This window comes from Mesoplodon mirus (assembly GCF_964341445.2).
Source record: "Mesoplodon mirus genome assembly, chromosome: 7".
In the NCBI taxonomy this organism is placed as follows: domain Eukaryota; kingdom Metazoa; phylum Chordata; class Mammalia; order Artiodactyla; family Ziphiidae; genus Mesoplodon; species Mesoplodon mirus.
The window spans coordinates 53,778,742-53,792,024 of record NC_138983.1 but is presented as its reverse complement, the minus strand read 5'-3'; the positions used below and the strand labels follow the sequence as shown (position 1 = coordinate 53,792,024).

General features: G+C 41.7%; 1 protein-coding gene and 1 pseudogene across 2 annotated transcripts in view; one reads left to right on the top strand and one right to left on the bottom strand.

The window, feature by feature from the left end:
• Positions 1 to 283: 283 nt before the first annotated feature.
• The window catches only part of ACER3 (alkaline ceramidase 3), a 199,906-nt gene continuing 186,906 nt past the window's right edge, over positions 284 to 13,283 (top strand). Inside the window, exon 1 of the mRNA XM_082627875.1 lies at positions 284 to 495. Coding sequence (XP_082484001.1) covers positions 393 to 495 — 103 coding nt within the window. The 5' untranslated portion in view covers positions 284 to 392. The remainder of the gene's footprint in view (positions 496 to 13,283) is intronic.
• Positions 10,696 to 10,918, bottom strand: LOC309808175 (metallothionein-1A-like; annotated as a pseudogene). The gene has a single exon. The product of its transcript is annotated as a metallothionein-1A-like (transcript).

Below are 13,283 nucleotides of genomic sequence, written 5' to 3'. Positions count from 1 at the left end.
CCCGCCGCCCCCCCTCCCGCCGCCCCCCCTCCCGCCGTACACACATTCAAGCTCAAGCATCCAGATAGAAAACAGCCTCGGGGATGTCAGGAACGCCCAACCCACAGTCAAGGGCGTGTCGAGGCGGGGCCGGTGGCCCAGCTCACACCCCTTCCCTGGGAAGGAGGGGGCAGGGCAGTCCCGGCGCCCTCCGGCTGGGCCCTGCGCCGGCCGCGGTGGGCGGGGTCTCCGGCCGGGCGGGTCTCTGACGGCACCGGGCCCCGCCCCTCGGGGGAGGGAGAGCGGGTGGAGCGCAAGGCTAGCGCGCCAGCAGGGCCAGAACCGGCCTGGGAACCCGCGGAACCGAGCGCAACGAGCGGAGTGCCTGGGCGGCGGCGGCGGCGGCGCACGCTATGGCTCCGGCCGGAGACCGCGAGGGCTACTGGGGCCCCACGACCTCCACGCTGGACTGGTGCGAGGAGAACTACGCGGTGACCTGGTACATTGCCGAGTTCTGTGAGTGCGGGTGCCGGCCTGAGGCGGGAGCGAGGGAGGGAGGGCGCCGGTCTGAAGGGGAGACGCCGCGTGAGGAAGGGAGAGGGCGGACCTGGCCGCCGGGGGAGGCACGGGGCCTGGCCGGGGGAGGTGGCGTGGAGAGACCGGGCCAGGGGACAGGAACGGGAATGCTGCGGAGGAAGGCAGCAGCTAGGGGAATCCAGTGTGGCGGGTGACGAGGGCCGGTCTGGACGGGTTGAGGGGGGCCTCGAGGTTGGGGGGCGGAAGAGATGTGGAGAGCCCCTGCTGGACCTTAGGGGAAGCCTGAGGGGCAGGGTTGGGAATGGGGATTTCGCTGCCTGAGGGGCAAGTGGGGGCAGCCCGAGTAGAGCTTGGGACAGTGGGGGACTCTGCTCATTTGAATGAGGGCCCGGGACACCTGCTCCTACTGTTGCTGCCACCACCTTCATCGCAAGGGCACAGGAGAAGGGAAGAGGTCCTAGCTCAGTCTTCCCCCAAATACGTGAAAACGCGGTCTTTCCCTTCCTCGTTCTCTGTTCCTGTGAGTCCTCCTTCGGTCACCTCCAGGGAACGGTTTTCCCGGTCTCAGATACCGACCCCCAACCCTTACCCCCCAGCCCAGTCTCACCCAGGATATCTTCGGGTACCAGCGATCACCTCCTTTCTGAGTACGATCATTCAGCTATCTCCTTGCACCAGGAGTAGAAGGCAGCATCTAGTCTGTACCTTCCGGCTCGTGCCAGGTTCCTAAGAGCACAAGGGATCAAGTCCCTACTCCACTCTGCCTCCTCTCCGACTACCTGACGAAGGTTAAGGTTCTTCTGAGGACACTACTTCCACTGATTACACCTTCTGAGGACTTGGGGAAGAATCCTCCTCCAGCTGCTGCCCCTGACTTGCCGTGTGTGTGTGTGTGTGTGTGTGTGTGTGTGTGTGTGTGTGTGTGTGTGTCACTATTACTGCCTTCTTTTAATTGGCTCAACTTTCTCAGGACATGAAGCAAAACTCTTTTTTAGCTAACCTTCCCATTGTTGGGTCTTTGTCCCAGACATGTGTTTGGCTTTGTAGGAAAGAGGCAAGACTTTCATGCCAGCTGATCCTACTTTATTGCCAATAATTGGCTAGGATTAAAAAAAAAAAAGAACTCTTTTGGTAGTTTTTAAGACTTTTAGTACTATTCCCTTTAAACTGTGATTTAGGCTGAGAGTTACTTTTCCTGAACTACTAGCTTAAATTAATAATTTTTATGTAATAATGGATGAATATGGGCAAAGGGGTCATTCGTAGTATAATTACTCAGCAGCTCAAATGTTGGCAAAGGAAGTGCTTTATCAGTTTGCTGTTAGATCACGTTGGCAAGCCCATACATGGTCCAGAGGAGGTCCACGAGAGAAGGGACTTGAAATTGTGCTTTCTGAACTAGAAATTTGTAATGTGGAAGAGTGAAACTCAGGGTTCTTAAAATGTTGAATGGGCTGTGATATAGAGCAGTTAAGCTTTCTGTATTTCTCCACAATGTGGAATTAGAGCCTATGGGTGGAAACTGCCTGTAAGGGGAGAGATTTTGCTTCAACGTAAGGAAAATTTTAAAGTTATAATCATTGAATGGGTTGATTTGTTGAGAGGTAGAGGGCTTTCTGTCACTGAAAGTGTTCAAACAGACCTTGCTCAACCAACTCACATGGATATTTTAGCGGGAATTAATTGTTTGGTAGAGAAAAGAGGTTGGCTTTAGTTGGCCTTTAGGTCCTTTGCAGCTTTATGGGCAATATAGGTAATAATGACTCTTAGTTTAGAATGAAGAATTAGAATCAAAAGAGAAAACTGGGATTAGAATCAAAAGAGAAAACTGACAGTTAAGTCATGTGAGTTATGAGACAGCAAGATACTACTGTTCTGACGGATAGCTCTGAGAAATGGGAAATGGCTTTAGTTCTTAATGACCTCAGAAGAGGAAACTCTGAGTAGCCAGCAGGGAGGGTTTTGACATAGGAATCAGGGGTTGCAAGAACAGGATGAGTGAGTGTTGGCAGCCCTTTGCACTTGTACCTTGGGAGAAAATGATCTGGAGGTTGAGGTCAACCTTCTCACCCAGCAAGTGGTGTGTGTCTATCATATCTTTGAGTAAGAGACTTGATCTTTGAAAAATAGGCTGATTAATAATGTGTTTAAAACAAATGCAACTTTATTATCGTTATAATATTTACAATAATGATAGAAATATTCAGAATAATAATGTGATAATAGCTATATCTAAGTGCTTACTATGTACCACACTTTGCTAAGCACTTCATATATCTTATCTTTTTCGATATTTACTATAATTCCAAAAAGAAGGCATTATTATCCTTATTTCACGGATTAGGAAATTGAAACTCTAACAAGTAATTTATCTAAGGTTGCAAAAAGTGGGGTAGAGGTAGTATTCAAGTTGAGGTCTGACTCTAAAGCTACTATACCATATTACTTCTATCACATATTCATTGTTTTGCCCTTGCCTGCAGGGGATGAGGACAAGCATGAAGTAGTATACTATCACAGATGACAAATTGAATAACTATTCATGAAGCCTGTCTTTCAGCATTGGGGTGTGTGTGTTTTGGGTAATCTAAGGACAAGTTTGGGGAATTGCATGTAAAGATGGCAACAGTTCTCAGTCACTGAAAAACCTGAAACGCTGTCTTCTTAACGTCATCCAAGATGAGCTCATATTCCTTTTTGTTTGGGTGGATTGTAAGAATCATGGGAAAAGGTAGCCAGTTTCTCTTCAGTTGTGAAATACTAAGTGCCTTGATGTGCCAGAAGTTACAGGTACTTTGCATGGTAGTATGGGACAATACAAATGACCATGCAAGTTAAAACCTGGCAAAGTGATCTTCATAATCAATGAGAAAAGTTATGAGTATTCCGTGACCTTTACACACTTTTGTCAAACATTGTAAATCCTCTTATTGTTAGTCATAAATATATGGAGAAATGAAAAAAATGTTAAAACTAATATTTATTTAGTACGCTGTAATTTAAAACATTAAAAACATTGAGAATTAAAATGTTATTTATTTGTAGAAGAACTTATCTAGAGTAATTTGAGTAGTACTTGCCTTCTTGTCATGTAACTTATGATATGGAATGAGTATTTTTTTCTATGCCTTGGTGGATTGTCATGCTCCTTTCTAACTTTAGATCAGGTTCCAACATTTCATTCTCTGCACTTTCAATATTGTGAAATATTTCTGAGAGTTCCTTTAATGCAGAGTTTTTGCTGGTGTCACTTCTGTTCCATCTTCATCCTTTTCTCACAACCACTTTCTTCATTTGTGTCGATAAGTTTGCCTTCACTAAGTTCCTCTGGCTGCATATCTAGTCTCTCGAATGGCAACAGGGTCAACATTGTCATGGTCAGTTAATTCTTCTATAACTCCGTTTATGTTTGATTGGGATTTTATTTCCAACATCATTACTTTTAAAAAAAATTTTATTTTATTGAAGTATAGTTGACTTACAATGTTGTATTAATTTCTACTGTAAAGCAAAGTGATTTGGTTATACATATATACATTCTTTTTCATATTCTTTTCCATCATGGTTTATCACAGGATATTGAATATAGTCCCCTGTGCTGTACAGTAGGACCTTGTTGTTTATCCATTCTCTATATAATAGTTTGCATCTACTAATCCCAAACTTCCAATCCATCCCTCCCCCACCCTGTTAACACTATTACTTTTTGTTTCTTTGCTGCACTTTCATCATTGTTGGCCTGTTCCACCTTTCAATTATCCATTTTTGTAGCATGTCGCATACATTTATCACCAGGAGACAAGGAGGCAACTTAGCTACATGCTTTGCCGTCTGTACATGAATTGAATAACAGATGTGCAGTGACTAAACACCAACAGGCTTTGCCCTGGTCTTTTATCTATAGTTAGAAATTTAGGCAGAGAGATATTTTTCTGTCAGCACTTTTAAGATATTATTCCATTGTATCCTGGCTTTTACTGTTACTGATGAGGAGTCCACCAATGGCCTAATTGTTGTTCCTTTGCAATTTATTTTGTCAAATCCACCAACAAACTTTAAAAGAAGTGACTTGGTTAGTCACCGATCGTGATGTGCTTCTATTATTTACATAGTCATTTGTGGATTGAAGATCTAGTAGTGAAGTTTGTACTGTATTCAGTTATTCACAGTTAATATACTGTGGTAACTGAAATTTGAATTGTGTTGTTGGGGAATCGGTATTGTTTAACGAAACTGTGGTAACTGAAATTTGTGCATATTAGAACTCTGCAAAGTGAAGACTGCTTGTGTATTTCTAATCCTAGTAACATTCCTAGTAAATAGGTGGTGTTATCCCCATTTTATAGGTGAGGGAACTGAGTCTTAGAGAAGTTAAGTAACTTGCTCAGTGTCATACAGCTATTAAGTGGCAGAAATGGTATTCAAATATAGGTCTGACAACTCTTTCTACCAAGAAACACTGTCACAGGAAGTGGAATTTCAGGTGCTGTCGTTTTTAATGGAAGAAATATTTCCTAAAGGGAAGCAGAAGGGAATTCTGTGTTTTAATTATGGCCTCAAGGGAGAATTACCTGGTTAAATTTTTTTTCAGAATATTTAATTTATTCAGCAAGTATTTATTGAAAACTTATTTTGTCATTGACTTAAAATACAAAACTATACAAAGACTGTCTCTCTGTTCAAGGTAGCTAATAAGCCAGTAGAGGTATGAACAGATAAATTCAAATAGGCATTTCCTACTTTCAAGGGAAATGCATTCCTAAAAATGTATTTGAAAGAAGAATGTTTAAAATTTGATATATTATAAAGGAGGGTTTATTTATCAGAAAGCTAAAAAATATTTTAAAATCCTAATTATGGGTTTCATAGGAGCTACTTCAGTCTGAGGGGGTAACCTGGCTAGTAAGACTTGCATGGATGGGGAGAATGGATGGTAACTTCTGGTAGGACCATCTAGCTATCTCCCTTTTGTCCTTGGGCTAGGATGATTCAAGCTAGGTAGGTGTTGTCTCTTCTCACAGGTTTGCTGCCCCTCTCCCCATCCTATTAATAGGAATTGGGCAGAAAGGAAGCAGGGCAACCCTCAGTCTTTACACCTTTATGATGGGATTTGCTTAGATGAGATAAAGGAGTCTGTCCTTCATTGCCAGTGCAGCACAAGACTAGAGGGGCTTTAATCAGCTGCCCCTGCCGTACACATATGCCACTCAAGGCATCTAGCTGCTTGTACCTCCTTGCACCCTTTTCCTTTCGTTTTTTCAGGCCCCTTCCCACTATCTTCTCTGAATAGTAGCCTCAAGGAAGTGAGCGTGCTTCAGGCTTCGTTTGGCCATGGGGTTCTGTGGGCTGGTGGAGTGACATCCTGTCACCTTAAGGATGATAGTCTTTTTCCTGAGGGTTATTGATGAGCAAGCATCACTGCCTCTGACTCATAGCTCAGAAACACCGTAAGTCCACTGAAGAATGAAGGCCAAATGAAGGGTCAAATTTAGTGTACCAAAGGCTTTAGATTTAATTTATACAGTCAGAGACTGCCAGTAAATTGTTCCGGATACTGTGATGGACATATGTATATGGTACTCTGGAATGCGAGGAAGGGGTGCTTATTAAAAACTTAAAGCATAAAGGCTTTACAGTGTTAGTGCGGGAAGAACTGCCATACCAGCTAGCTAGCTGGTTGGTTGTGTGTGTATTTATTTATTTATTAATCATTGTGGAAAAACACACATCTTACCGTCTTAACCATTTTTCAGTGTACGGTTCTGTAGTGTTAAGTACACTGACACTGTTGTGCAACCAATCTCCAGAACTCTTTTCATCTTATAAAACTGAAACTCCATTTCCATTTAACAACTCCGTATTTCCTCCTCCCCTGCAGACCCTGGCAACCAATCTTCTGCTTTTTGTCTCTATGAATTTATATAAGTGGAATCAACAGTGGGTTTTTTTTTTGTTTTTTTGTTTTTTTCTTTGGTGACTGGCTTATTTCACTTAGCATAATGTCCTTATGTAGCATTTTGTAGCATGTGTTAGAATGTCCTTCTTTCCAAAGGCTGAATAATATTTCATTGTATGTATATACTACATTTTGCTTATCCATTCATCCACTGATGGACACATGGGTTGCTTCCACCTCTTGGCTGTAGTGAATAGTGAGGCTGTGACATGGGTGTACAAATATCTCTTCAACCCAGAAGTGGAATTTCTGGATCATATGGTGACATAGTGTCTGTTTTAACTTTTTCATTAGAAAGAAGCCTTTTATTATTTTCTGTCATGGGCTCCGTGAATTTATTATTATTTTTATATAAATTGTAACTTATTGTTTCTACATAAATTATAATTATTAATGTACTTTATCCCCATTTCAAATAATCAGAGGCACATGTGACTGTCAATTAGAGGAGATCTAGTCACTGTTACTACACTGTATTGATCCATATGAGATATATGAGATAAGGTAATGTATTACCTTAATATATTGATATAATTCTAGTCCAAAGCAAAAGAGCATAATAATTTCATTGCAGCCTTATTTCAGATAAATATGATTTTTGAGATACTGAAAATAGCCAATAGAAATAATAAAAGCTAACATTATGGGACACTATGTGCAAAGCTCTATGTGTATATTATCTTATACGAACCCTTATTATAATCCTTATAACAACTCTTTTAAAGTTTAAGAAGGTTAAGTAACTTGCCCTAGGTCAACACTATTAAGTGGCAGAGCCTAAGTGACCCAAGGGCCATTTGATTCTAAAGCTATGCGCTTAACTATCATACTATCTTGCCTCCCTCCGTTACTACTTTTTCAGACACCAGTGTGTCCAGGGACCTCAGGTTGGTAACTAGTGGTCTAACCTTCTCATTTTACATGTAAGGAGAAGGACCTTGAGAGTTGACATGATTTGCTCAAGATTATATTGCCAGTTAGTTGTGAAACCTAGACCGGAATCCACATTCAGTAGTTTTCAGTATGGGAAATAGAGCTGAGCAGGATGATGTCAGATATTGTTGATGTCATATTGTTAATGGGTTACCAGGTCATAGGACTTCCTCAGAACAACAAGAGCTCCTAATTAACTATTTTTTTAATGGTGAAGATACCTAACATCTGTAGAGTGCTTTATAGTAGTTCTGCTCAGATTTTAATGTGCATGTGAATTACCTGGAGGTCTTGTTAACATTCATATTCCAGTACAGTAGGCCTGGAATGTGGCCTTAGATTCTGCATTTCTTATAAGCTATCAGATGACTCCACTGCTGTTGGTCTGGAGATTATACTTGGAGAAGCAAGACTTTATAGTTCAAAAAACACTGTTAATTCTTTTTTTCCTATGGGGTGTAAGCGTTATCACTGTTTGTATGTAAGGAACCAGGTTCAAAAGGATAAGTGACTTGTTCAGGATCACAGGGTTGGTACTGGAACCTAGGTTTCTAACTTGAAAATCAAGTTAGGTGTTGATCACTACCCCCTCCTTCACCCTGCCCCCAGCAGTAACAGGCCAAAAATACTGTATGTGAACTGAAGTTTGAAAATGATTGTTCTGGGTAATGAGCTAAATTGAATTTAAAATTGAACATATTACATTTTCATTTTAGAAACACTTTTCATTTGTTCCCAATACCTAAGCGAAGCTCAAACCAAACTATCTTTTAGACTTTGGTCTATAGTTAGGAATTAGTTGTAAGTGGATCTGCACAGTTCTAACCTGTTTTGTTCAAGGGTCAACGGTATATACTGTGTTTTTGCCTATACATACATACCTATGGTAAAATTTAATTTATAAATTAAGCGCAATAAGAGATTAATAACAGCTAATAATAAAATAGAACAGTTATAACAATATACTGTAATAAAAATTATGTGAATGTGGTCTCTCTCAAAATATCTTATTGTACTGTACTTACCCTTATTGTTGTGATAATCTGAGATGATAAAATGCCTACATGATGAGAAGGTATTGTGACCTAGTGTTAGGCTACTATTAACTTCTGATTATGCAGAGAAGGAGATTCATTTGCTTTGGGTGATCCTGGATCATTGAGCCATAATGATGTGGATGGTTGGATGTCAGGAGCAGATGATGTTGATGGTTGAGGATCCTAGGCGGGACAGAGCAGGACGGTGCAAGATTCATTATGCTACTCAGAACGGTGCACAGTTAAAACCTTATGAATTGTTTATTTCTGGAATTTTCCATGTAATATTTTCAGACTGCAGTTGACTATGGGTATTTGAAAGCTTGGAGAGTGAAACCGCAGATTAGGAGAAACTACTGTACTTGAAGGCTAAGTACAGTTTGAAGTCTAATCTTGATTTAGCATTTACCTAGGTCATCCAAGATTTTAACTAGGAAAAATTGTCATTTGGTAGCACATGTTGGAAGAAATGATTTATTTCCTTTTTTTTTTTTTGGCTGCGCTGTGCAGCATATGGGATCTTAGTTCCCTAACCAGGGATCGAACCCATGCCCCCTGCAGTGGAAGCGCAGAGTCTTAACCACTGGACCGCCAGAGAAGTCCCTATTTACTTATTTTAATGGAACGGTAATTGATGTATGGGTAAATAAGGAGAACAAATACCTCAAATTGTAATTTGGGCAACTTTACTAACTGGAATACAGAGAATAGTACACATTTAAAGTTTTGTCCAGTACACTATTATTTCAGGTTGAAATTTTAAGTTGTTTGTTTGATTTTGGGGTTCTGCCCTTGTTCCTTTGCCAACTGTTTCATAGTGGGCAGAAAAAAACACTCACCTGGAGAGTTTTCGGTAGTGCAACAGAGAGTGTTTTATAATAAATAAGTAAGGGCTGCTTCCCTGGTGGGTCAGTGGTTGGGAGCCTGCCTGACAATGTAGGTGACACGGGTTCGAGCCCTGGTCCGGGAGGATCCCACGTGCTGCAGAGCAACTAGGCCCGTGCGCCACAGCTACTGAGCCTGTGTTCTGGAGCCTGGAAGCCACAACTGCTGAAGCCCATGCACCTAGAGCCCGTGCTCGGCAACAAGAGAAGCCACCGCAATGAGAAGCCCGCGCGCCACAGTGGAGAGTAGCCCCCACTCGCCACAACTGGAGAAAGCCCGCGCGCAGCAATGAAGACCCAACGCGGCCAAAAAAAAAGTAAGGGCATGAAGAAACATTTTAGGACCCAGAAAAATGATTGAGCCCAAAAGAGACAGCAAAAGCAGTTTATGGTGACATGAAACCCTACGTGCTTTCCTGTGGGGGAAAGTACCTGACATAATGACTTGAAGTCAGAATCAGAATCCTCTCTGAACTTTGCTCCATTGAACATTGTGACTTTGGACAAATCACTTAATCATTCTTTGTACCAGTTTATTTTCTATAAAATGAGAACAATGAATATTTGGTAGGATTGTGAGAATTAAATGGCATGATACATGTGAAAACACACAGGGAAGTGCCTGGCAAACACTAGGTGCTCAATAAAAGTCGAATTGGAATCTAGTCAAAATAAGTTTAAAAAATAAATACTGCTTTGTTATAGTTGTGGCCTTCTTATCTGTGATGGTTAGTTTTATGTGTGAACTTGGCTTGGCTATAGTATCCAGTTACTTAATCAAATACTGATCTAGGTATTGCTCTGAAGGAATCTTGTAAATGTGGTTAACAACTACAGTCAGTTGACTTTAAGTGAAGTTTACCCTCAATAATGTGAGTGGGCCTCATTTAAACAGTTGAAAGGCCGTAAGAGCAAACACTGAGTTTAGGGATTGGGGTAGGGAAGTTAAACCTTTATTTGGGGAGGTCTCCTATCTGACCCCTCACCTTGGTGGACCTCCCCTCCCTTCACCCCTCTTCCCTTTCTTCCTTTTTTGTTTCATTTATTTGAATATTTTGTGAATATACCAGAATTTTTAGATGTTTTCAGTGGAAAGGTCAGTTGGAGTACCTAGTGTGCTGCACAACCTTAACCTGATTGCTTTTGCATCTGCTGTTCCCTTGTCATTTGTAGCTGCATTCCCAGTCAGTGGATACCTCTTTATTTTATTTTATTTTATTTTTTTATTTTTAAAGTCAACAACTTTTATTACAACTCACATATTTCATAGAAAAAGGAATGTAGCGTCAGTTCCGGTTGTATGAAAAATGGTAAAATGCAGGTTTGTCCTGGTTGCTCTGTTGACACCCAGGGCAGGCTCTCCGCGACATCAGCAGCTGCACTTTTCCGAGGCCCCTTTGCAGACGCAGCCCTGGGCACACTTGGCGCAGCCCACGGGGGGCAGCAGGAGCAGCAGCTCTTCTTGCAGGAGGTGCATCTGCAGGCTTTGCAGGTGCAGGAGCCAGCGCAGCTGGAGGAGCCGCCAGTGGGGCAGGAGCACTTGGGGTCCATCTGGAGGAGAAGTGAGGCCCGAGGTCCAGAGCAAGGGGTGAAGCCGCTTCACCGGTCCGGTGGGGGGGCGTGTGTGTGGATACCTCTTTAAACCTTGACTGATTACTCCTTGCAGAACTAGGTGCTTCTTCTGTTTCCATTTGAAGACTTTCTATTGACTGAAGGATAAAGGCCAAATAGTAAATATGGCATGAAAAGCTCGTTTTTTAATGAATATTTTCACATGTACAGCAAAGTTAGAAGAATTTTGCAGTAATTATCCATTCACCTATTGCCTAAATCCTACCAATAACATTTTAGTATACAGTACTTTTTTATCATATATCTATTTATCCATTCCTCTCTATCAATTCATTTTATTTTTTGATACATTTTAAAGTAAATTGCAAACATCTGTATACTTTCCCTCTAAATACTTCAACATATACATATCATTAAAGCTCAATTCTCTGTTTTTTCTTTGGATGTAAAATTTGTATTCAATGTAAATGCACAAATCGTGTGTATTTGCTGAATTTTAAGAAGTGCATTTATATGCATAACCAAAACCCCTATCAAGATAGAGAACTTTACCGTCAAACATGAAAGTTCCTCATGCCCCTTTCCTGTAATTCTCACCTTCACCTTCCCCATTCTCTCCAGGGCAACTATCTGTTCTGATTTTTTTCTTCACCATACATTAGATTTGTTCATTCTAGGACTGCATGTGAGTAGAATTATATAATATTTACTATTTGGCGTCAGGCTTCTTTCAGTCACTCACATAGTATTTTTGATATTCATGTTGTTGCATGTGTTGGTAGTTCCTTTTTATTGCCAGTTAGTATTCCATTGTATGAATATAACATAGTCTATCTATTTTCCTGTTGATGGACACCTGGCTGTTTTCAGGTTTTGGTAACCATAAAGCGGTGATATACATTCTTGTACAGGTCTTCTTGTGGATACGTATTTTCATTTCTCATAGGTAAATACATAGACATTTAGGTTACTTCCGTGTCTTGGCTGTTGTAAATAGTGTTGCTATGAACATTGTGGTAGTTTTTGTCTTTTCTGGATATATGCCCAGGAGTGAGACTCTGGATTATATGGTAACCCTATTTTTAGGTTTTTAAGGAACCTCCATACTGTTCTCCGCAGTGGCTGCAGCAATTTATTGTGCAATCCCGCCAACAGTGTAGGAGGGTTCCTTTTCCTCCACACCCTCTCTAGCATTTATTATTTGTAGACTTTTTGATGATGGCCATTCTGATTGGTGTGAGGTGATGATACCTCATTGTAGTTTTGATTTGCGTTTCTCTAATAATTAGTGATGTTGAGCATCTTTTCATATGCCTATTGGCCATCTGTATGTCTTCTTTGGAGAAATACCTATTTAGGTCTTCTGCCCATTTTTTGATTGGGTTGTTTGTTTTTTTGATATTGAGTTGTATGAGCTGTTTATATATTTTGGAAATTAAGTCCTTGTCAGTTGCATTGTTTGCAGATATTTTCTCCCATTCCATAAGTTGTCCCCATGTACACACATGCTTTTTTACAGTAGATGTGAGGGCAGTCTGGCTTATGTTGTCTGATATTCTGTTGACCTGTTGATCACTGGAGTTGATTCAATTAGGCTTGCCAATCAAATGGATATTCTTTGTTCTCACTCTTCTAGGAATGTCCAATTTAAAGCTTGACAATTGAAGAGAATTGTGACCTTGATAAAGGAGGACTATTCTTTGGTTAAGAGCAGCCATCATTGGGTAAACATTTAGCCCCTTATGTGCCCTTCTCTCATCCCATCTTCTTTCTTTTTCTTCAGAGATAACCACTATCCTTAATTTAGTGTTTCATTTCCTAGTCTTTTTTTTTTTTTTTTTTTTTTGCGGTACGCGGACCTCTCACTGTTGTGGCCTCTCCCGTTGCGGAGCACAGGCTCCGGACGCACAGGCTCAGCGGCCATGGCTCACGGGCCCAGCTGTTCCGTGGCACGTGGGATCTTTCCGGACCGGGGCACGAACCTGCGTCCCCTGCATCGGCAGGCGGACTCTCAACCACTGCGCCACCAGGGAAGCCCTATGTTTAGTTTTTTTTTTTTTTTTTTTTTTTTTTTTTGCGGTATGCGGGCCTCTCACTGTTGTGGCCTCTCCCGTTGCGGAGCACAGGCTCCGGATGCGCAGGCCCAGCGGCCATGGCTCACGGGCCCAGCCGCTCCGCGGCATATGGGATCCTCCCAGACCGGGGCACGAACCCGTATCCCCTGCATCGGCAGGCGGACTCTCAACCACTGCGCCACCAGGGAGGCCCTATGTTTAGTTTTTTAAGGGACTGCAAGACTTTTTTCCAAAGTGATGTAACTTTTCATTCTCATCATGGAAGTTTTGGGTGCTGCACACACTCAAGGACATTTAGCGTTGCCATGCT